This window comes from Harpia harpyja, chromosome 2 (assembly GCF_026419915.1).
Source record: "Harpia harpyja isolate bHarHar1 chromosome 2, bHarHar1 primary haplotype, whole genome shotgun sequence".
Classification (NCBI taxonomy): domain Eukaryota; kingdom Metazoa; phylum Chordata; class Aves; order Accipitriformes; family Accipitridae; genus Harpia; species Harpia harpyja.
In genome coordinates this window covers 34,263,254-34,286,637 of record NC_068941.1, presented here as the reverse complement: position 1 = coordinate 34,286,637, position 23,384 = coordinate 34,263,254, and the positions used below count along the sequence as shown (strand labels likewise).

At 40.5% G+C, this 23,384-nt stretch overlaps 1 protein-coding gene across 3 annotated transcripts in view; it reads right to left on the bottom strand.

Annotated features, from left to right (window-relative positions):
- EMCN (endomucin) overlaps positions 1-5,639 on the bottom strand; it is a 56,450-nt gene extending 50,811 nt beyond the window's left edge. The window contains exon 1 of one of the 3 annotated variants that reach the window (XM_052775587.1): positions 5,356-5,639. In XM_052775587.1, coding sequence (XP_052631547.1) covers positions 5,356-5,416 — 61 coding nt within the window. In that variant the 5' untranslated portion in view covers positions 5,417-5,639. The remainder of the gene's footprint in view (positions 1-5,355) is intronic. The other 2 variants (XM_052775601.1, XM_052775595.1) reach the window with 2 other exon arrangements.
- Positions 5,640-23,384: the final 17,745 nt, after the last annotated feature.

Below are 23,384 nucleotides of genomic sequence, written 5' to 3'. Positions count from 1 at the left end.
GTAAAAACACTCTATTGATAAATAGGCTGGGATTTTCACCTGTACCCAAGTCAGGCAAGCATCCACTTTCCACATAAAAGCAGTCAGAATATCCTTGCCCTGTTACTAGCTTGAAACATAACCTTTGGAGCACTAGCTAGTTAATCTGGCCTGAAAGGGGCTGTTGTCTAGCCTGGCAGCCAAGAAAAAAATTATTTGGAATTAATTTGACCCTGCCAGACCAGGCTCCAGTACATGTGCGGGTGGCATCAGAGGACCTCTTAACCCCTTTCTACCTCTCCTGCAAGGGGACAACACCCCAGCAGATCACACCTGCTGAATTTTGTTCCCTTAGAGCCATTATATGATCAAGTGATCGTCAGAGCACAGCTTTCTCACACGGGGAGGTAGGTTCAGAAGGCACAGCGTAGAGATAGCGTCATATTAAATTGTGTCAAACCACTTTTTCTATTGCAGGTAGGTCTGGCTGATACAGTGTGCTGCTGTTAGGGCATCCAAGGACCCACTTTCACAAGATGAATGCCAAGGTATCACTACCTGATAGCTCAGGTGCTGGGACAATGATGGTGGCTTGCATGGCAGGACATTGTGTGACTAAGGGTTTGACTCTTCTGTTTAAATCTGGGACACCTATTTTTAGAGTGCTAGCTGAAACCCAAAGTAAATGTTTGTCTTCTAGGGGAGCCAGGTCTTTAATTCTTGACTTGTATTTGGAAGTAACAGCTGCTACACACACAAATCCAACATTGTCTCTCTGTTTACAGAATTGCAAAATAAAACCATTAAAGGGTCTTCTTTGAGTTGTCTCAGCAAAAAATACAAACAAACAACACCCCCCCCCCGCCCTTCATGAAGAACACAACTAATAAGGATGTCTTTCCCATATGATTTTACTGTGGGGCCTTACTCATCTTCAGACTGTGAAGTTAGCCTGGCTACCAAATGGTGCCAGTTAAAAATACTCCCTTCCCTAGGTTAAGAGTTTCTTAAAGATTATTTTTAATTTGTATTTTTGCAGGTTTTTCACACAGGACTCAGATGTATAAACAATTGGAGACTAAATTCAAGGTCCTTTCCTATTTAGAAAAAAACCCACAAAACCAAACCAAAACATAAGCCTCAGCAGATCTTTTTTCCTAATTTATAAAGGAGTAAAGATAATAAGAAATCTAGGTTTTAATCCAGATAAAAGAGAAAGCTAAATAAAAAAGAAAACATTGAGGTAAATTTTCAGAAGAGACAACCATTTGTTGGGCATGTTATATGGCATTATGTATTCTCAGGTTTGGAGCCGAATGCTGCAGGCAACTTGCCCTTCAAATTCAGTTTCCATTTATTTTGGCTGCAAATCATAATCTCCTTATCAAGCAGGTATCAAGCCATCTGCTTCTATCCTCAGTAAATGCAATAAACCTGCATTCGGGTTTGGGGCTAGAGCAAGCAGTTTTCTTCTGTCCAGTAATAAATATACCTCAAAAATCCATTAGGCAAAACTGACCCAATATAAGAAAGCTCCAGTAAATGAAAGGAATGTGGCAGCGGGGGGGGGGGGGGGGGGGGGGGGGGGAGAACAAACGAACGAAAAAAATCTGTACAGGAACAAAAAACTCAAAGGCTACGGTAAGCTCCAGCACTACAATTTGATTTTTGAGAAAACTAGTCTTGCAAACTGCTAGGAATGGCAGAAACACACAAAACACTTTTTTTTTTTTTTTTCCTTCACAACAGGCAAACTCTCAAGACATTTAAAGTTTGGGTTCCAGCAAGCTAAAGGTGTGAAAAAGCAGCTGGTTATCTAAAGCCTATTCACATTTCTCAAATTTTCAGAGATGAGACAACAATTTGACTGTGACAGCCTGTGCCTTACTGGTCTCTCCCAGAGCACAGCCTTGAATAAATAACCCAGAATAAGGGGAGACCACGCTCAAAAGCTTTAATGGCTAAAAAAAAGTTTCATTAGTATTTAATTCTAAAAATTAATTTTTTAAAAGACTTGAAGGCTTGTGAGCTGAGAGCACAGAAGATGAAAAGGAAAAGGCTATCCATCTCCTCTAGTTAACATCGATAAGAGCAGAGTTCAGGCAGCTGCAAATGTACATAATCACTACAGGAGCCCTGGTTTAGTGGAACTTTTCTCAAGCTATCAGCCTGGGAGCCGGGATTAATCTGCTGTGTCGTAGGGTTGGGATGATGTCCCTGGCTCCACAGCATCCCCTTAATGGGGAAGGGGATTGGGAAGCACATAAATTAGCGTTGATCCACCGTGTAATGGAACAGCTCCAAATGGCTTCAGTGGCCTTTGGAGCAGGCTCTCAATGCCAAGATTTGCTCCTACCTTTCCAAAATGAAAAGTACCGTTGTTTTTTTGTAGTGCCATCAATTTTGATGGGAGCACTCTTGGAGAAAGGTATTGCTCGCTGTCAACAGGGGTCACTAATCAGATGTTAATAAACCCACCCACTGTACGTCTACAACACGAGACAGTACGTTCCAGCTCCTACATTTGAGTGCATAACCTGAACACATCCCAACTGATGCTAAGAGGAGCACAACCTCACTCTTTTCTTCTATACTTTCTGCAAGAAAGGGACCTGAGCACCTGAGTGAGAAGGAAGCTGTGGTGTGCTACAAGCACTTTGTGGAGGACATCTGCTATGCCATGTAGCAATAGCCATGCTGTTATTACAAGGCCAGGGCACAGGAAGATGTAACCTCTAAGCACTTGCATTATAAGCACATGCCAATTCCTCTCCCCTCATGTTTTAGAAGAACAAACTTCACCTTTACACATTTTAAAAGTAATTACATCTTAATGCAGACTCAAGAGCATTTATATTTGATTACTATTGTTTGGCAATATATTCTTTGATCCATTCCATTGCTGTCTGTTGTTTAAAGCTGGAAATGCTATGAACCAACCCAGAAAGCATTTCTATTTGAGATACATTTTGGAGCAGGTAAGAATGAAGGGCAATGTGCCAGGAGGACTGAACACCTTGAAATGAGCATGAAGGAACATGCTTTAAGCATGTCCTTTAGCTCTCAAAGGGTTGAGAAAAGCCTCAAGAGGAAGGACAAGTTTTCAGGAGGCTATTGGCCACCACACCTGTACATAACTGAGCCTCTAGTAATTTGCTGACAGAGGGCAGACCCCACCAAAACATTAGGGACTTCTGAGGATGCAAGATCCCAGGATGAATTAGAAAATTACCAAGAAAGCACCGCCAGCATACAGGCTGAAGACAAGGCATGAAATTTGGAAGCCCCGCAGGAGACTTGGTACGTTCTTTACTAAGCACAATGGAAATATCCTTGTCCACTTCTGCATGATTTACAAAAGATACAAAGACAATAAGCTTGTGTGTATTATGTGAAGAGGCTGCAAGCCCACATGTTACTTGTCTTGATAAGCTTTGAAGACAAACTACCCCAAAACCTGGTGGAGGGAGTGTTAAAACACCAGGGTGTGATTTGACCTTCTTTAAATTTTACTGAGCATAATTTAAAAATACTAAAAGTGTTTCTAAGCAACTGGAGCAATGTCTTGCTTCTGGCTCCAATGCTCAGAAAAGGGATACTTGAGCATGAGGGAGATTGGTGTCAGCCTCCTTACCATCCATTCCTCTCTTCAGATTATAAAATCCTGCTGTCACAGCCCAGGTGTCCAGAACACTTTAGAGACCACAAACAGTGGAAATCCAAAGACTTCGGTCCAGCCTCATATAACAGACAATAAAACTGTTTCTGTCTTAACATGTCAATGCATAGGATAGCCTGAAGGAAGCTTGCCCAGATTATGTACTTCTACTTTCACAAGGTAGAGGCATACTCCAAATTTCCCCCCACACATTCTTCATCTTCTACTGTGAATTTACCAACAGAACTTCACTACTGTGTCTACCTTGCAATAAAGCATTTAAAAAAAAAATACTTTTACAGAACCAAAATTGTTCAGAGCAAACGTATCCTATATAAAATTTGCTTATTCACTGTCATCAGTTCTGCCCTGCTCATATCACGCAGAGGAGGGAAAATCCTTTTTAAAGAAAGGATTGTATAAAATTGACAGAATTCCTCCCACCTTTGCATGTTGCTTTCTGATAAGCTTTATGGACTGTTGTATTAAATATGCTTCTTTTGATCCAACTCCACTTTGCTTTTCAGAAGTTGTGAAATTAAAGGTTTAACAATGACAGGAAGGCTATTTTTACTAGGAGTAGCAGACAGAGAATAAATAGTACCTCAACACAGACTTTCAGGGCTTGTACTTACTTAACATAGTTTTAAAAGCAGTTCTTTCTGTGGCACAATCTTATTTTTAATCTTCTTTATTGATTTTTTTCCCTAACAGCAGTGAGCCCAAGCAATAGCATAAGATACACCACAAAAGACATTTCTAGATTTTAACACGTAATCTGAGCAAGAGTTGATTACCTTTTTTTAGATCATTTAATCTAGCATTATCAATTTTTTAACTTCTGATTCATAAAATCCTTTACAGACAATCTATAGGCATTTGTGGAAGCTTTGGTTATAAGTATTCACTCCAGAGAGCCAGCAAATGAAAGTACAGATAAAAAGCAGATTTGACTTCAAATGTATCTTTTGACAAAGGTGATTATATACTCTAGCCCTTGTTACAGTTTCTTTCAGCCTTTCAGGTTTTACTAGGTAATTCCACTTTAAAAGCATGATTTTTCAAGCTGAAGAATAATGAAAACAGCAGTTCAGTGACCATGTGAACACCACAAAGTTTGATTAAATCTGTGCATTTGAGAAAAATTTTTAAAAGACATTGCACTCAGTAACTAATATCACCCCTAGGCTTGCATCCCTCATTATTTGACACTCAATAAATGCCGTAAGCCCCTGTATCTTTGGGGGCAAAACTAAGATAATTTCTGAGATATACCCTTGGCTAAACATATTGCTGGCATGGTGCCAGGGAAATGCATCAGGATAGATTTGATTTGCAAGAGCAGTATTTACAAAATCTGACAGACATTTCAATTCCCCCCTTAAAGACATCTCTACAAAAGATGCTTTATTTCAAAGAAGAAAAATAGAACAGAAAACCTTTGTAAATATACCTCTGCTTTTAACTTCTCTCAGACTGAGGAGCTTCATGACATCTAGAAAGAGAGCTGTCACAAAAATACAATGCAGGAAAGTTTTTCACAGAACACATATAACTCAACTACCAGTTAGTACCTTCTTCTCCTCCAACACATAGTCTTTCAATCACTGAACTAAAAAGACAAAAAAAAAAGGCATCCAGCTACTGACAGCTAAGCTTTTGCTCACAAAACACCCCACAGATGTTACAAGTCTATCCAAAAAAGCCAAAGAACTTACCTCCTACAGTGCAAACACAGAGTACAGCTAGGAAAAAGGCAGCAATCCCCAGGAGCTTCATGCTTGGTGGTGGTGGTGGTGGTGGTGGTGTCAGCTCTCCCCTGCACAGCTGGGCAGGGAGTGCTCTCTCACTCTGAGGCAGGCCTTAATTACTCCATGGAAAAAGGTGTGTAGAGACTGTGCCTAGTCACTGCCCATTCCTGCTTATTTTGGGGACTTTGATAAAGAACAGGAGGAAACACAACATACTCCCTCTGGGAGTTCAGTACGGAGGAGATTTATTGTTTCAGTCCTTACAGGAACTCCTTTTCTTTGGCAGTGAACTGTGTTTTTGTTAATACGTTATTTTGTTCTTCTTCGGCCACGAGGTCAGGAAGGTTTTTGAACAGAGGCAAATCTTTCTTTAGAATATGCTATACATCACCAACTTTTGTACTGTAACTGGAGATACTTTTAAAGGGGACATTTATGAGCAGTGAGGGAGCCCAGATAGTGGGGAATAATGCAGCCAGGAACAGAGAAGCAAAACAAGGAACAGGAGCCCCCACCTGACTCTTCTTTGTGTTGTGTAAAGTGGCCTTGGTGAAAATCACAGCTGCTTCACGTTAAAGGCAGAGAGAGTGCCTCCTGCGAGACCTGCCATCCTGCAACCCAGAGGATGAAAGGGGCCACTAGCACAGGGCAAGGAAGCGACTCCAGCAAGGTGCCCCAGCAGGGAGAGGCTCTGGGGTCCGCAGAGTTAGGGCTGGGATGTGTGTGGTTTTTTCCTTTAAATGAAAACTGGACCTCTTTTTTTTTTTTTTTAAATTTGAAAAGTTGCAACTAGCCTTGACTGTGTCTGCTCCATTAGTAACGGAAAGAGTTGTTTATTCTTCTATATAGGTACTTGCTGTGCCACGGGATGGGAATACAGTCCCCAGAGTGAGCCTCTTACCTGGGCTGTCTAATAAGCCAGCGCAGAATCGCTCTCTTCTTCTCAGGACCTGCTGATCTGGGAAATTTTCATATCCCTCCTTCTCACAGCCATTTCTCTGACTTCTGTGGAAGAAACCCGAGCAGAGGTCTGGAGTTAAAGGCTATCAAAACACGATCTCCTAATACTCTTGTGCTCTGTGCCTTAACGATTCAAGGCAGCTGATGGCAATTAATCACAAAACTTCAACCACAAGGAGAATGCGGTGCAGTATGTTTGCTCATCTCCCTCTGTCAACTCTCAGGAAAATTTGGCAGAAAAATTGACCTCACAAACAGCCTGACTCATTAGATAGTCAACCCTACTTATTGCAGTAATTAAGATTTTTTTTCTTTCCTCATGACTGTTTCTCGCTATAAGGGGAAGTTTTGAAACGGCTTTGCATGCAGGAACTCCCAGGAGCTAAGCCACAGTGCTTCCAACAACAGTACTGTTTTATGTATGGGAGTAGGATAAACGGCAGCAGCTCAGCATCATGTGTGGAATAACTTTTATTTAGTTAAAGAAATTACATTTTTACATCTTAAGGTTATGATGCATCCTCTGCCTACTGCAGGTGACGGAAGCTGGTGCTCAATAGAAATCAGATGGTAGACAATGATTTTCTGGCACATCATTTGGACAAACTTAGGTATTTGCATCCATGAGAGATGCAAAAACATACGTTCTCCTTAGTGAGACTGTGTTTTCACCATCATTGGAAAGGATCACACAGTAATACAAACTTGGCTCAGAGTAGAGGTGGGCCACACAATGACACTTTTGTCAAGTTGATTGGAGCATATGGCAGGGAGTTAACACCAGTGCTCTGTTTCTATGCTATTTTTGTGCTGACATAGGACCTAAAGTTAGAATGGGCTAGAAAAGCAGTAAGTACTGCAGCTGAAAGCCTTCAAGCAAAAAGATAAATCTGAACATGGAGAGTGAATTCATCCCAGGTTAGGGCTGTTTCTGATGTGATAAGAGGGACTTTAACTTTTTATTTACTGCATTGCCAAACCATCACCTGAAATGTTAATTCTGAAGAAGGATACAGAAAGGAATATTATTTTATTGACTGAAATGAAACCTCTGCAAAATCGAAAAGGCCCAAGGACAGGATCCCTTCCTTGGGTTTTGAGACCCACAGAAACTATCTGAATGCCTAAGAGAGTATTGATTCGGTTCAGTGCTGTTCACCTGAGTAGCAGCATCCCAAGGAGTCCTCAGTGCACTGTTGCTGCTGCTGAAGATGATGACTGTGGTGATTACCTGCAACTCACTGAAGGCAGAAAGGGCATAAAGTGTTGCAGCCCTGCAGTAGCTACCCATATCACAGGTGCAAGTGTGGAAAAGGCTCCCCAACCTCATGCGAGGGGTTGGGGGGGAAAAAAAGAGAAAGGGCCAAGTGTCTTTGCCTTACACCGTGTCATGCAACTCAAGTTGTACCTCAGAGAGTCCTAAGGCAACTTACTGCCTCCCGGAACATCAAGAGAACTGTGCCCCTCTGAGATACTCACTAATGTCAACATCAAAGGCGGCTAACTTTTGCTAGATCAAACTTGGTGTGGATAGCAGTAGCACACACAGTAAGGAATAGAAGGGGGGCAGCTCAAATAACTCACTGAAAGAAAAACTCTGGCCAAAGCTGAGTTGTGGCTTCTGGCTTGGAGTATCTGAGCTGCAGAAGAGAGATTCTCACAACTCTTGTCAATGGAAACATTTTTTTCCTTTAAAAAGAAATCATTTAAGGTTTTAAAAACTTCCAGCGATCTTTGTAGCAAAAGATTATTCCTCTATGTGTTCGCTGAACAGAGATCTCTTTTCCTCCTTACCAGCAAATAAGTTTTCCTTTATTGAATAAATGTTTGTCTTTCTTTCCTCAAACCAAGAAATTTAGCTTCAGTGCCAATGTGTGCTTTGTTTTATGAAAAGAAATTTGGTCATTGGTACTGCTGCCAACTGTGGTATTACTGCCAATACTGGAATATCTGGAGTTTCACTCCGAGTCCCAGAACAAGTGACTGTGTGACAGTCTCAGTTTCCACATTTTTTTGAGAAAGATTTTAGCCCTCCTAGTTGCAGAAGAAAACTTGAAACATGACCAAAGAGCACTCTAGAGAATGAAAGGACTCTCTGTTTTAAAATACCGTTATTTTGTAGTCCAATAATGGTTGGGGTAGCCTGAGTTATATATTTATTTTTGCCAGTGTGGTATTTCATTATTAAAGGGAAATCATTTACTGCCACAGTGGATTTGCAGTTACAGATTTATTGGTCTCAGGCTGTATTTATATATTCTTTCTTAGTTCACATTGCTTGGAGCAAAACATTGCCCTTTTATGCACAGTTCTCCTATGAGGTTCAAATAATCCCCTTCAGATTTAAAGAATGTAAAAATTTTACATATCATTCAATATTCTTGAAGCACCACCGCATAAAACAGGATATAATATGGACAGCCATGCTGCCTTGCTGTGGGCTACTGGCAATTCCAACGTAGGTGCAAAGAGTAAATTTGTCAAAGTCTTTACAAAAGCAAAACCAAAAAGATACAAAAGATGCACAGTCTTTGATGATTTACTAAAGTGAAGAAACAAACACACTGACTAAATTTGCTGGCCTTTCCCATTGATGCTTGCTATCCCTTCCACTGATGGTTATTTTAACTCTTAACAGCAGAATGATAGAAAAAGAGCAAGCTAATCTCAAACTCCTATTCTTTTGCTACGTGTGTATTTCAGCAAATATATCTAAAGTGATATTTTATCAGGAATTACCTAAGACTTACCTGTACATTTGGTTATACTCCCAGAAGCAGGGTAAATTTAAATTGAAAAATGCAGTTGTGACAGTGTAGAAATACATCGTTTAGTTACGCTTTCTGTTCTTTTTAAAATTGTTTTTAAAAGTGCTTGGTTTAGTCTATTACATATATTAAAATTTTAATATAAAGTAGAATTCTACAAAACTTGAATATAGCAGTATGAAACCAAGATATTTTGATGGTCATGTATAGAAGTTACTCTGAAAATTCATGCTGAGGGACATTTTAAAATGTAGATATTTTGTTCTGAATTTCTTATGGAAGCACTGGAACATCTCAGGGAACAGAAATGTCAGTACCCGAATTCCTCTGCACACAATAATATTAAAAACGTGAACGATCAGGCTCACAAATGTATTTAAGTGCTTAAAAAACCAAGACAGCCACCTTTTCTTTGTAGCACGGAAATGCTTAAATCTCACTGATTTGATTCAGAGCCAGCCGTTAATGTGAAAAATTCCACTAAATCTCTAAGTGCCTAGATGCCTTTATGCAGGCACTAAAGACCAAAATGCATTTAGGCTGTATTCAGTACTCTTTTTACAAAAGATATTTTCAAGGCCAGGTCTAATAGAATTACTGCAACTCTAGCTGTCAGGCTTGAGTATTGTTTATTTGCAATACCAACAGATTCTGTAAGGATATCCGTTACTGCAGAACATGTTTTTCCTACTCCTTCATACCTGGAGCTCTATGGATGTACTACAGGGAGTGAAAATATGTTTGAATATCCTCAGTCTATTCACTTACAATTGATACAAGTCAGGACCATATTTGTAGAAATGTAGTTGCCACTCTGTTAGAGTGCCAGATTTCAAAGGATGTTCTATGCTTGAGGTATTCAGTAGATACATGTCACTGTCAAAAGGGTGCAGCAAATTTACACTCCTGAGCTACCTCTGTCCATCTCTCCCTTACTGTACACTCCCATTGCTGCTGCTAGCAAAACACAAGATAGAAAGAGGGCTCTGCACTTACGTGTTTTGTGTTCCTGTTCCCAAAACTCTATTTCCATTCTGAGCCACAGTTTATTTCACCATCTCATGGGCCTTGTGTATCAACAAAGACAGTCTCATTTTTGTGCTCAGTCCTTACTTCCTAATCCAGTAGACAATATATTTTAATGGAAGGACACCAATTTACCCTATACCTGATGACCTGGTTCATTGGCTTCAGGAGTTACTCAGATCTGGATTATGTACTTGAAAAGCTGTATTTGGCTGTTTTTTGTTGACTAGTCTCCCTGTGGATGTCCCTTGACTTTGTAAGCTCCTTGCTTGGAGTTGCCATGTGCTACTTAACAGCCAAGGTCTTTCTAAGGGCACCATTCTAGGTCCATTCTTTCTCTACTGGTGAGTTACTGATGTATAGATATTTTGACCTTGCTTGTCAGAGAGAAGCTTGAGCATAACTACAGTGGCAGAGAGAAGAAAGCTATGGAGGGAAATGTACCGTTGCCCCAAGTCATATGTGATGCTTAGGTATGGGGAGTCAGGAGAGCTGGGAGAGAGAGACCATAAGCAATCAGGCTAGGGATATAAAAAACTTGGGCTTGCAAACTTAGAGCAAGGAACTTCATGTCATGTAAAAACTCACACAGAATGTGTTTATAGGCTTTGCATCCTGTCCTGAGCTAATGAAATGGGAAACAGTGAGTCAATCTCAGTTTCTCATGTTATTTGAAACGCATGGAATGATTATACGGTTGGCTGTCTCAGAGGAAACAAAACAGAAGTATGTGTTTGAACCATGCCTTAATTTTCCAAAAGGCTGAATAAATCCAGCCACTATCTATCCAGACATATATCTCGTCTTTGTTGTGGTAAACTGCAATGAGCTCATTCTTCTTGGGCCTGGTTAAAAAATAAGCAGCAGTATGAGACTGCAGTGAACCTCAGTACTGAAAATTAAGATGTACTTTATGTTCCAACCGTACTTGTCAGTTTTCCTGGGCAAGATGTTGTTGGACATTAAGCTTCTGCCGAGTTGAGTTTCTGTGGCTTCTCTTTTCCATTTGGTTTCCTCTGCACAAGCAGTGGAAAAATGTATCAGGTTTCTTGTCAGTCCCATGAGGGGATACTCTGTGCGTTGGTCTGTCTAAGGTATAGTTTTTAACAGTGTCAGCTTTGTTTTCAGACCACTAGTGCCAGAAAGGAACATCTTAGAACATTATAAAATATCTGATTATAAAGAGGTTATTGTACTTAAATACAAGTATTATAGCTTTCTCAGCAGCTAACACTATGGCTCTGCTAGTATCCCAGCATCTATTATAAACCTATGTTTTCATCCACTCATACATAAAAGGAGTCACTGAAAAAAATGTGTCCAGATTCCTCATTGCCCAGTTTTGTTTCCATTTGTCAACATTGTGAGATTTGGGGGGCTTGGGCTACTTCTTAGAGGACCATGGGAGCTTCTGAGCTGCAGGACGTGGGGCTGGAAAAAGGGAGAGTTACAGGAGATTTGGCAGCTGCACAGAATTTAACATTGGGCAGATAGAGAGTATGCAGGAACTGCCAGGCCAGCACACTCATTTCCTGCATCTCTTACTCCGTCAAGAAAGTGAGGTAAAGAGACGATTCATAATGAACAGCTTTTTCTGGAACTCATAACAAGAAGCCAGAATTCACATATTATGAATTTGAGACTAAGTTATGCTCCAGGACAATGTCTAGGAGACATTTTGTTGCACAGAGCTGCTCTAACTTAAGACAGCTTCTCTCTGCTTGGCATTTTTCCTCATGCCTTTTTTTTTTTTTTTTTTTTCCCCAGCTATCTACCATCTCCTCCAATCCAACTTCCAGCACTGATAGGCTTGAACTCTTTGCGGCTTAACCTCCTTATCCAGAATAGCTATTACTGCTGCTCCTCAGTGTCTGGTTTCCCAAGCCTCCGTTCCTTTGGTATATTTCAGACTTCCTGTTGTCGCTATCAGAATGAGTCCTGCTGGCAAGCACTTTTTGACACCTGCAAAATACAATGCATGTCCAGTCTGATAAGGAAACAACGTCGCCAAGAAAAGTGGGTAAAATCCCTGTGCCAAAATATACCCCTAGCATTTCAGCTTCCTAGCAGACTGCGTATCTGCCCCTTCACAGATATCATAAACATTTTCCTGTTCTCTGCATTTTTACTTCCCAATTTATTCAGCAATACAGAAGGGACTAAATGCTTTCCACAGCATGTAATAGGCAGTAAGTAGCCAACTGAAAATAAAAGCATCTTGGGCACCTGCTAAAAGCAGGTACTTCAGGTCATCCACAGATAGCTGGAAAATGTACAAAAATTTTCACACATACATGCTTTTGGTAATTTTTAATATTGATGGACAGTTTGTCATCAGGAATGCACCAATTCACATTTATCTCCGCTTACATTCATCTAAATTTTTGTTCCAGACAGCTGGGATAAGACTAAAACTTTTTTAAGGGAAAAAAAACAACCAAGCAACAGACAAAAATGGACTACCAGAATTCTGTGCTGCCACGTACCGTATTTAGACCTGTTCAGCAGCAATGGAAAATGCTTGTAGTAACAAAAGCTGTTAATAAACTACTACATATTATACCAATCACCTTTTTTAATTAACTTTATGGTATACACTGTCATATATTTGGAGTTATAAAACTATGCTTAGGGACATTAGCACCATGGGTGTTTGCAGCAACAACACCGTATCTCAATTTAAAATGAAAAAATACTGATTTGGAGTCAAGACCTATGCAAATAAGTTTGGGGTACCATGAGAAGATGGCTAGGCAAAGAACAGTTTTAAAAAACTGCTTCTCTCCTACATCTCTCTATGAAGAACAGGACCACATGCAACCTACATATTATGCTTCAACAAGTTGAGACAACATATTTTCCTTTATAGATGGATCAGGTTAGGAGACTGTTAATCCCCATGGCTCAGCTGAAAAGCAAAACCCCAGTGAGCTCCAGTAAATCAACTGGAGTTACACTCTGAAGTTCAGCACTTCAGACACTGGAGTTAATACTTTGCTTTCATTTTTGTTCAGTGCTGGGCATAGCAGGTGGACATCAATTGCTTCTACAGACTAATTATTTTTGTTTCTTGAGGAATGGGAAAAGAAGGGAGGAACAATGGCAAGGCTGGGACAATACAGTCCACACAACCATAGTTTCAGGCTGAATACCCTAATCACATTCATGAAGGAAGTAAGCACTCATTAAAACTTCAGCATATTGTTTTCATCTGACTTTCTACTGTTTGAATAGTTTGGCTGAAGACAGGGAGTATTGCCATCACCGGGAGCATGTAAAGACAGGTTAAATATCTGTCAGAGATAATGCACCATGGTTTGTAGCAGAGATCTGACTCCCATTTCTTTAGGGCCCTTGCTATACTGAGAGTCTATGAGGTAGAATTTCAGTCTGGAAAATATCATTTATCAATTCATTAATCCACTGGTTATCTAACTTCTGTCATCACCCACAGATATGGAGGCCCATTGTCAGCCTATGTGTGCAGACCACAGCTGGGGAGCCTGGAGGTTAGTCCATTAGAGTAACAACATGAAATGCAAAGTCTATCAAGGGCTAGCTGGGGTGGCAATTCCCCATACACGGACTATCAAATCCATGTGTTAACAAAAGATGGGTAGAAATAGCCAAAACCTGTGAAGTTACATGTATGTATGATGAGTATATCATGACATTTACTGAAGTAGATGGAATGATAGCACACAACTCCTTTGCAGGAGTGTTACTGTACTGACAGAAAGTTCAGTTTTGCAGAATAGCTTCATCCACATTAGAAGTGCTGGCAATTGTTCAAGTACTGATTGAGGAAACCTAAGATTTTTATTTAATTTAATTGGCATAACCCTTTTCTGTCATCTTCATTGCACAACAGAGCTTTACAAGAAGAGACTGTTTCAACATAGCTTATAGCTGCTGGAAATCACTATATAACCTGATGCTTGGATATGCTGTACAACGAAGACTGGATCAGCTCAGTACTTGAAAGAAAAAAGCATCAGAAAGTACACATGTGTTTCAGGAAGTAATATCTAGACATTAGTACTGCTCCAGCAGAATACCAATGGGCAAGGGGCAAGAGGAGCGATACCTCACTGACGACCCACAGCCAGCCCCTCCTCTGTGGTCTCCTCACTTTGATCAAGTAGTTTATAGCAATCACTCCTTGCTTTTGGGGGTGGGAGGGGAGTGCTGCTGCACTTCAATCCCTCTGTAGCTATTGGTGTTAGAAAGACTTTCATTTCCCTGGGATCCTGTTGTTTGGCTGGGAGGCCCGGGGGTGAGTCACTGAGCCACCCACCGCAAAACAACAGGAAGAGTCACAAAATCCTTCAAGAATAACAATGACTGGGAGGTGTCTTCATCCAGGCTAGATTGCTGGTTACTGACAACATTTGCAATTGCATTGGAAATATGCTTCTTTCGGGCCATGTTTTTATTTTATTCCCCCTTCTAAAACAGATTTTTTTCACAAAATCTTTCAAACAGTAGAGCTGATGGAATACTATTTATCAAGCTGACTATCTAGTAAGTTTTTCTACTTTTTGTTGAAAGATCTATTTGATAAAGAATTTTTTTAACATTTGATCATCTTCAGAGCTGGCGATATATATCCTTTCAGTACGTTTCGGAGGGTAAATAGCAATATTTGCTGAGGAATTTAACTGAAAATAATGTTTTCTGCTGTTTAGCCAGACCAGATCTGCACTCAACCAGGCCAGATCTGCTCTCTAGCCAAAGTTACAGAGGAGATCCTTCAAACCCTTCCAGACCAGCCTAACTGTGCTCCCAGTGAAGTCAATTAAAAAACCTAAACCCAACCTTTCACCAATTTCAGTGAGCAGCATTAGGGCTTATCACTTTGGAAAATTCTGCTTACACCTATTGTACACTTATTTTAGTGACAGGTTAACAAATCTGTACTTTGAGTGCATAATGATTATTCCTATTAAATTCAGCTGGCCATCTTAACATACAAAGTTATACATGCAAGTGTTCATAGAATCAGGCCCTGGAGAAGGAACTGTGGCATGGGAATAGAAGTCCTCCATTTCTATTTTCTGCAAATCTCCTGCATCCTACTCCAGCCTCATATTGCATTCCCATACGTATTAGTATGTTGGCCTCACTCAGAGTGGGAACTACATGGAATAGGGATTATCTTTATTTCCATTGGGCATTAGCCCAATTTATGGGACAAAATGGAACCCGCAAGTTAGAAACAATACCACCAACAACAGGAATTTTCCGTCATATCAGATCTAGGATTGAGTTAGTTGTGAACTTGCTGAACCAGTGCCCTGTGACATTCACTGTGCATGCAAACAAGTGACTATAGGCAATACTAAGTAGAAGGGCATGGAACAAGAAGCACACATCACCTTTAAGACAGATGTGATCTACATGTCAACCAAAGCACCTGATATTGCCCTTCTGCAACTCAGCTGCTCCTTATACAGGAATCAGCTGTCACTTAAAACCACACATGGTGTTGCGAATGTGACCTGCAGATACCTGAGTGCCCAATGGTTAGAGTAGCAAAAGAGTACCCCATTGCATATAGACTTGTCATGGTAATTAACAGAGAAGGCACTTACACTAACGTGGCTAGTTCTACCTGGTTTGTGCACCTCCCATAAGACCATGGAGCTAAAGACTCGGCTGAACACTTCTTTTCATCTTATTTTCAGTATTGTGAGACTTTCAACATTTTGTTTCCCAGTTCTCAATAGTTTTGACATGCCTTCCATTTCCCTGCAACGAGCATCGCTTCTGTTTGTTTTTTCCCTGCTCTGTTGCTTCTTCATACACTCAAATTTCACTTCTCCCCTTTGTACCTGCACTGATAACAAGTAACATTTTTCCTCATTTATATAACCGGCAATGCAGTATATAATCAGCTGGAGTGGGTTCTGACTGTATGACTACCTGGCAAACCTACACAACCAAGGTCTCACTAGCCAAATTATTCTCTTGGAGATCATAAAAACAAGAGAAATAATTGGCCAGGAGAGAAAAATGAAGATAGTGCTCACACTTCTGTAGCTGGCTGATATTCCTTCTCAAGTTACTATGGAAAATTACTTGAGATGTGGAAAAGCTGGGGCTATTTTACTGCTAACGTCCTCCTTCAGTTTAACGCAGTTACCACCTTTTGCCAAATGCATTTCCTTGGTCAGTAAAAGCAGGGAGAACTGCTGGCCGCCTTCAGCCAATGTGTCTGAACGACTCTGATGTTCGACAATGGGCTATGGGATGGGTGAGGGCAAATGTTTTGCAAACACTACCTATTAACACAAGATATCAAGAGGAGTCTCAGGCTTGCATTTGGAAAAAACTTCACAAAAATAAAAATACATAAATCAGGAATAGGCTAAAACTCAACGTCAGCATGCTTCAAAAGTGGATGTCTAATGTTAGGCTCCTAAATCTTTTTTAGCCACCAAGATTAGTAGCTTGATCTTTGCTACTGGTAATCGCTCAGCAGGTTCTGGGAAAGTAGCTTATTTAGGCACCTAAATGTGGGGTTTAGGAGCCTAATTTAGTCTCTCAAGTCTGAAATCTTGGCTGTGCATTCTCAACCAAGGACAAATAAGAGCACCAGGATTTTCAGGTACTACTAGAGTTTTCCTTCCAGGTCAAACACAAAATCAGAACAGCTCTAATTTTCTAGTTCCATTTTAGATGCAACCCCATATTTCACCATTGCTGTAGGTGGAAGAGAGGAAGGATGGCAGGGCCAGTGGCAGAGCCCCGAGCACCAGAACAACTCTGGGGCCGCAGCCTTGCTTCCTTTCCTCCTTCCAGCTTCTTGTGAAGTTGTCTCAGGTCCTGCTGCATCTCCCCAAGTTGCTTCCTTCCTTCCCTCTTGTTATCTATGCAAAAGCCACTCACAGCCTATCTGTTTGCTTAGCCTCCAGTAGGGCTCCAAGGGCTCTCACGTAGCTTTCAGCCCATGGAGTGGCACCTCCTGCAAGACAAGGGATCCCTGAGGCCCCAGGTATCTCACACACTCCAGCAGCTGAAACTACCTGCCTTTTTCTGCTGAAGAAGTGGATTTGTCTCTGCTATGTAACTGGTAACAGGATGCCTTACAGGGAATTGGAAGATAAAAATAAAAATAAGCTATTTTAATTGGCTACTTCTAAAGAGGTTCTGTTTTCCTTGTCAAGACCCTCCGGAACACAGAAAACATCACTCCAGGGTACAGCTACACTTGAAACCAAAACCTAGGCTAAATCTTAAGCAGAAGCCAAAGCCAAACCAGAAGCACAAATCAAAACCAAATGTGTAACTCTATTCCTAGAAAGTCCTCTTTTCAAATAAAAATGTAATTACGCTCATATTTTTCTCAAGCCTCGCCTATACACAAAAGCTGTAACCATTTTACTAACCTCTTTTAGAAGCTGATTTTTATTTTAATTACAACAGCCTTTTTATGTCCTTTTAGGTTATTCTCAGAACACCTTGCACTAATTTGTCTTAATTCATTCCTTACAGACCAGGGCAACTTTTGTCTCTAGAGTCCTCAGAGTGAACATACTATGTATTATTCTGTCCAGATTTTTTTTAGTAACTACATTTGAATAATTTTACAAAGAGTAAGAATCTTTCTGAATTCCTTAATTAAATTTAGTGTAAGACTTGTATGTCTAAAGGAATTTATGTAAGTCACCCTCTGCAGGATTGCAACGTGGACTGTGGGATAATAGTGTTGACTGGTCATAGAGAGATAGTGAATTAATCCAAAGCGGCACTAAAAATAGCATGAGGAAGAAGCTTTCTTTAGACTGTAGCCACTCAGTGAGTAGAGCAAGGCACCAAATGTTTTTGCTGACAGGTCAGAGAAAAATTACAAAACAAAGATTAAAAGGCAACTGATGTGAGCTTAAACCCTTAAATATTCCTTAGATGAAAGGAGAAAACATTTTCACAGGAGAGTGGAGCTCCTACTCTGTAGAATGGCTTTGGGTTTATCTCCTAGAATTGCTGACCCTCTGAAATCCGCTGCAGCAGAACTAGCGGCATGCTGAAGAAAATAAGATGAGGACGACAGTGTGAGACAACATAGATTAAGTGAACAAATGCAGTGCACTGCTGAAGCTGTGTTTTCAAGAGCTCACCCATACGCAGTTGCTCCACAGATTTTAGTGCATACTTGTGCCCAAGTACAAAGTTAAGAAACTTTGCAGATCAATTTTCAAGGGCTTCCCCTTGGAGAATCACCATGTATGCAAGACTCAGATAGTGAATTCAGGGATGGCCACATCCTGGCTTCAGTTTCACCATCCTTGTTGGTAAAATTAAGTTAGTAAACTGATACAAACTACTTAGTGGAAGATAACTGCAGTAGCTGAAATGCAAGATGAGCTTGTTCTTTGCTAATATGTGGCTGATTTGGTGAAGATTAAAGAGCAGTTTAATATTGCAGCAAAGGAAGCAATAAAAGCAAACATTATTACAAATGTGAGAACACCCCTCCTATGATTTGCTTAAAGCAGAGCCCCACAGTAATTAACAGGGCCTTATGTGTGTTTTCAGTTCTTTCGTTAGTCAGAGGCTTAATGAAACCTCTCAAAAGAAAGCAGGAAGGGCTGTGCGCTGATTCTTGGTGATTCATTGATTTCCTTCCTTCCATCCCCAGCTAGAGCTTTACTGGATGAGTCTGTACGGTAGAGTGTGTAGCGCTGCAGTCTAGTAATGCCCAGTGCAAGGTAGACCCACCAGCCCGTTACCTGCCTTCTGTGGGAGAGCAGTGGTAACACCAGCACTGTCTTCCACAAACAGCCCCACTGCCTCCTGGCGAAGTGTAGGGCTCTCTGAAGAATATCTCTCATTTTAAGTGGTACTCTGCATTCCCCTCCAATGAACCCTGCAGCAGACAAGCATGCCACAACCGTGTGGTCACCAGCATTGGCTTGCTTTCATGGCCTGACAGACGTCTCTATTCCGTGCGCCTGAGAAACAAGGTGATGCATTACCAGCTCAGATTACCTACTACAAAAGCAAGTTGTGAAATAAGAAAATGTAAGTTTTAAATATATCTGAAGGTGTTCTCTTCTCTGAGCTGTCATATAGGGTTTCTCCAAAACGTCTCTAAGCTGCACTAGTTCAGATAAACTCAGTAAAACCCTCCCACCAAGCCCTGGCTTCCAAAGAGGTTTCCCCTATTCCAGTTAGATCAGAGATACCTGTTACGGTGTTACTATGTAAAAGTTCATCTTCCAAGCAGCTCTTGAGTCCTGATTTGTCCTTTTTTAAAAAAAACCAAAAATTAAATAAATCAGTCTAGGGGAACTCAAATGTGTATGTGGCTGAAATGAGCTTGCGACGTCTGCAAGGGTATAAATGAAACAGCATTCCAAACTGTCCTGGAAAGGTCCTGCAATAAGCTGATTTCTCCAACTGTACCCCAATGCCTGCTTAAAAAAAAATCAGGCAAGGTTATGTTAACAACATATTTCATGGCCCTGAAACACACCAGGATCCTCATGTCCCAGCTGAAGGGCTACCTGATAGTCCAGCTGTGTGCCTGGAATTGGATTGTGTTTTGACCTGTATCTTTGGAAGCCCTTGATTATTTTTGGGATAATTTTAACAAACAATACTAAGAACCATTCAAGATGGCTGGAATAACTTTTTCAAGCTTCTAAGCACTAAGTTCTAACTACCAATGTGTTTTTATTACTGGTCAGTAATATCAGTAATTAGATGTATCACTGCAGTCAGACATAGAAAAATTATAGAAATGGTGACCACCTTCAAAATTTTTGTCTGAAGCAGTTGACATTGGGGAAGGACTCCCACTGGACTGGGGGTTGTAAGTGGGCTTTGGTTTAGATTATGCTCTCTCTATGCAGCACTTCCCTGACATGCCAGTGTGGAAATCCAATTGACTTGAGAAGGAACAGGGATAAATCCCTGCTGAAAATGCCACCCTTAGTCTTCTTTTTATCTTCAAACAACCCATGTAAGCACAGTGAGACTATTTGAAAAGAAAGTTTTAATATCTAAATGCTAAAAGCAGCTCCACAGTTTCACTGAATTGCTTTTTCAACTTGTTGTTCCTTTTATATCTTGGCTCTTCTGCTGTAGCAGTTTTTGCACAAAACAAACAGGCTAAACACTATTTCTCTGTTACAAAGTGAGTGGCATAATTCCTCACTATCTAAAGTCAATTGGAATTTTCTCAATAATGCAGAAATGAGCAAAACCTGGTCTCTAATGGCTGTAACACTTGCCCTGTTAGGAGCCATGGCAAAAGAGCTACTGAGTTTAATGGAAGCTAGAGCTGCCCTTAGGTTCCTACATCCTTTATTTGCATTGCAAGAATGATCCAACTGCCCCGTTATATTTTCCCTCGCTTGAACAGGATCCCATCACCTGTTCTGGTCCAGACTTTTCCCTGTACCCAAAGTTCTGTACATTCAATTTCAGAGTCTTATTGCCCAGTTTGCAGTGGCATAATGCCAGCCTATCTAGTAAAAGGACATGGCTCAGCTCTCAGCAAAATCAGTAAAACCATTTCCCCTGAGATCCCAGCAATGTGAACCAGACACAGATCCGTAACTGTGAGTGTTCCTCCATGGCTCCTCTGCTCTTTAGCCTTGAATTCCTGCAGCCTCTCAGGAATTCTGTCTGCTTTTTCTTTCAAAGCTTTCAAAACAAAACTGATAAAATGATTTTTCTGTCTGCAGCTCTTCAAGGTTCTTTAGACAGAACAACCAAACGGTGAATGAAAAAAAAACATTTGCCATAATGTTCTGTAAACAGAGGTCTCAGGACTGATGTGAATAAGATAGGAACTGCTAAGCCAGGACAGGTGAGTGGCGCTTCTGGTCCTCTGTAATTCTGTGGATTACAGATCGCACCTAATTGTCAAGCATTATTTCCACATATTTTCCTCCAAATCACCAGCTGAGATACTGGAATTAGCTATGCACAACATTTTTTTTTTTTTTTATGGTTGTGAAAGTGAAGGGTAGCTATAGACCTGGCCTGAACAGGAGAGCAGGACACAAGGAAGAATCATATACCCATGGGTTTTACACAACTGTCACAGGACATTGGAGACACTGCTGAAATTCATAACTGACTTGTTGTCCATCACAGGTCCAGCAGAGCCATGGTGATTAAGACAATACCCCTGGAGCTGTTGAAGGGGACATACAGACCCGACTGCACTCTGTAACTGTATTTTGTGTTTTGCAGTTCCTTGCTCCTGGGAAGGAATGCCTTTCTCTATTCTTATTTCAGGCTGACACAACTTGAATTAAATTACTGAGTAAAATTTCTGTCTACTCCAATTCTATCATTTAGATATTTTGTAGGGAGGAGAAAATTGTCTACTTGTTCTTCTAAACAGAGTGAGGAGCTCCTCACTTATTGAAGTTGGCTGCTTGACATTGCCCTCCCAAAAACTTGGTCAAGGTACCAGTAGCAACACTGTCTATCCCTACAGGTGAAAGTCCTGAGTCACACTTCAGTTCTCACTCATTTCCAAATCCCACTGACTTCCCTCACTGCAAGTGGCTCAGGATGTGATATCACATGTATAGGGGATGTACATCATTACTGTGTTAATGTGTATGTTAATATCTTTTTAAGTAAACTAAAGTTTCAGAACAAAATACTGTCATTTTTCAGTTTCAAAGGCAATTTTTTAGTTAAAATGGTGGTTAAGCTTCATTCTTTCCTTTTTCTTTTCTTGTTGCAACCCTTCCATTCCAAAATCAGAGATGCCAAGCTTTGTCCTGAAGGAATTTTCCTAGCAGAATTTTGCCCCAAATATTAATAGTATTAGTATCGTCCAAGCTGGATAATTAGCAATCCCAAAAGAACTGATAGGATGTGTTGCCTATATATTACTAGCTCAGGACTATGTAATGGCCAGGACTAATTGATTTTCTTTCTTTCCAGTCATACAAGTATAATTCATAGTTAATAATTCTCTCAGGTCATCTCTAAGATAGTGAGTTCTGTAGTAAGCATGCTGCCACCACAAGTAATACCTTTGATATTCTTTCTTTCTAGGACAGATGGAAAAACATCATTATTCATCCTGCCATTAAGCACAGATTGGACATTTAAACATGTTAAGCCAAAACTCAAACTACAGTGGTACATGATGTATAGTAGAAGGGACTGCATATACGTGAGTTCCATAAAAAAAAAAGCAGACACTATTAAAATATAATGATCAAAATGCAGCCTCCCAGGCTCCCACTGCACTCAACTACACTTAACAAGTCATACAACACAGTAATAGCTACCTTCACAAAGCTTTGTATAGAAAACATGGCATAACTGAGTTGTGGAGTTCCAGGACTTTTAAAGCTGGTTAACTGGACCTTTAAAATGTATTAAACATCTATTGAAATGCAGGCCATAATAGCCCCTGAAGGAGAAGGGCTTTAACAGCTTTGTGTATTTATGTATATAAGTGTATACAGGTATTAAATATATAATAGAAACTTTGCTATATAAACAAGTTAAATAAGCATAGGATGAAAACACTTTTTACAGAAACATAAATGAGTACGTGAAAGCGAGGGCAGCACAGGTGAGCGCAAGGCATAGATGTATGGCAGATTATTTTGCACAAAGACTTTAAAAAATAAAAGGTCAAAGCTTTTTGTTTAACGAATGTTCTGCAACATCCCCAAATAGGATACAAACAACTTAGCAGCCACAATGAAATGCTCTATCTCCTCAGATAAACAAATGATGTTAGTTAACAATTGTAAGATACTGATAGAAACGGAAATAATGTCCGAGACCTTTTAGACCAGTTGACCTGTGCTGGGTGCATATCACAGTAGGAAAAGCAAGCAAATCTGGCACTAACCCAGTTTCCTTCTCATAGCAGGCTGGTAGTAGCTGGAGTGATTCTGACATTACTCTGCACTGTGCCAAATGCCCACTGGCCTCCCAGGCCAGAATGGCAGCGAGAAACCATCTGGATGTAAGAAAGCCTCTTTCCCTTCATGAGATGCTAACACAGGACTCCTCAGCTGTTACAGCCAGGATCGGGTCCATTTGGACCAATGAACCGAATGCATCTCACAGCATCCACGTGGGTGTAATCATTACTCTGCATGTAATCAGCATGTTTCTCTATACTAACCTCCTTCTGTATTTAAATGGAAGTGTTTATGGCAATTGAGGCAAGTGGACCAAAGCCTGAATAAATCTAGAATACGTAGTCTCAGATTAGACATATGTCCAGCAAAGCTGTTATTTGTA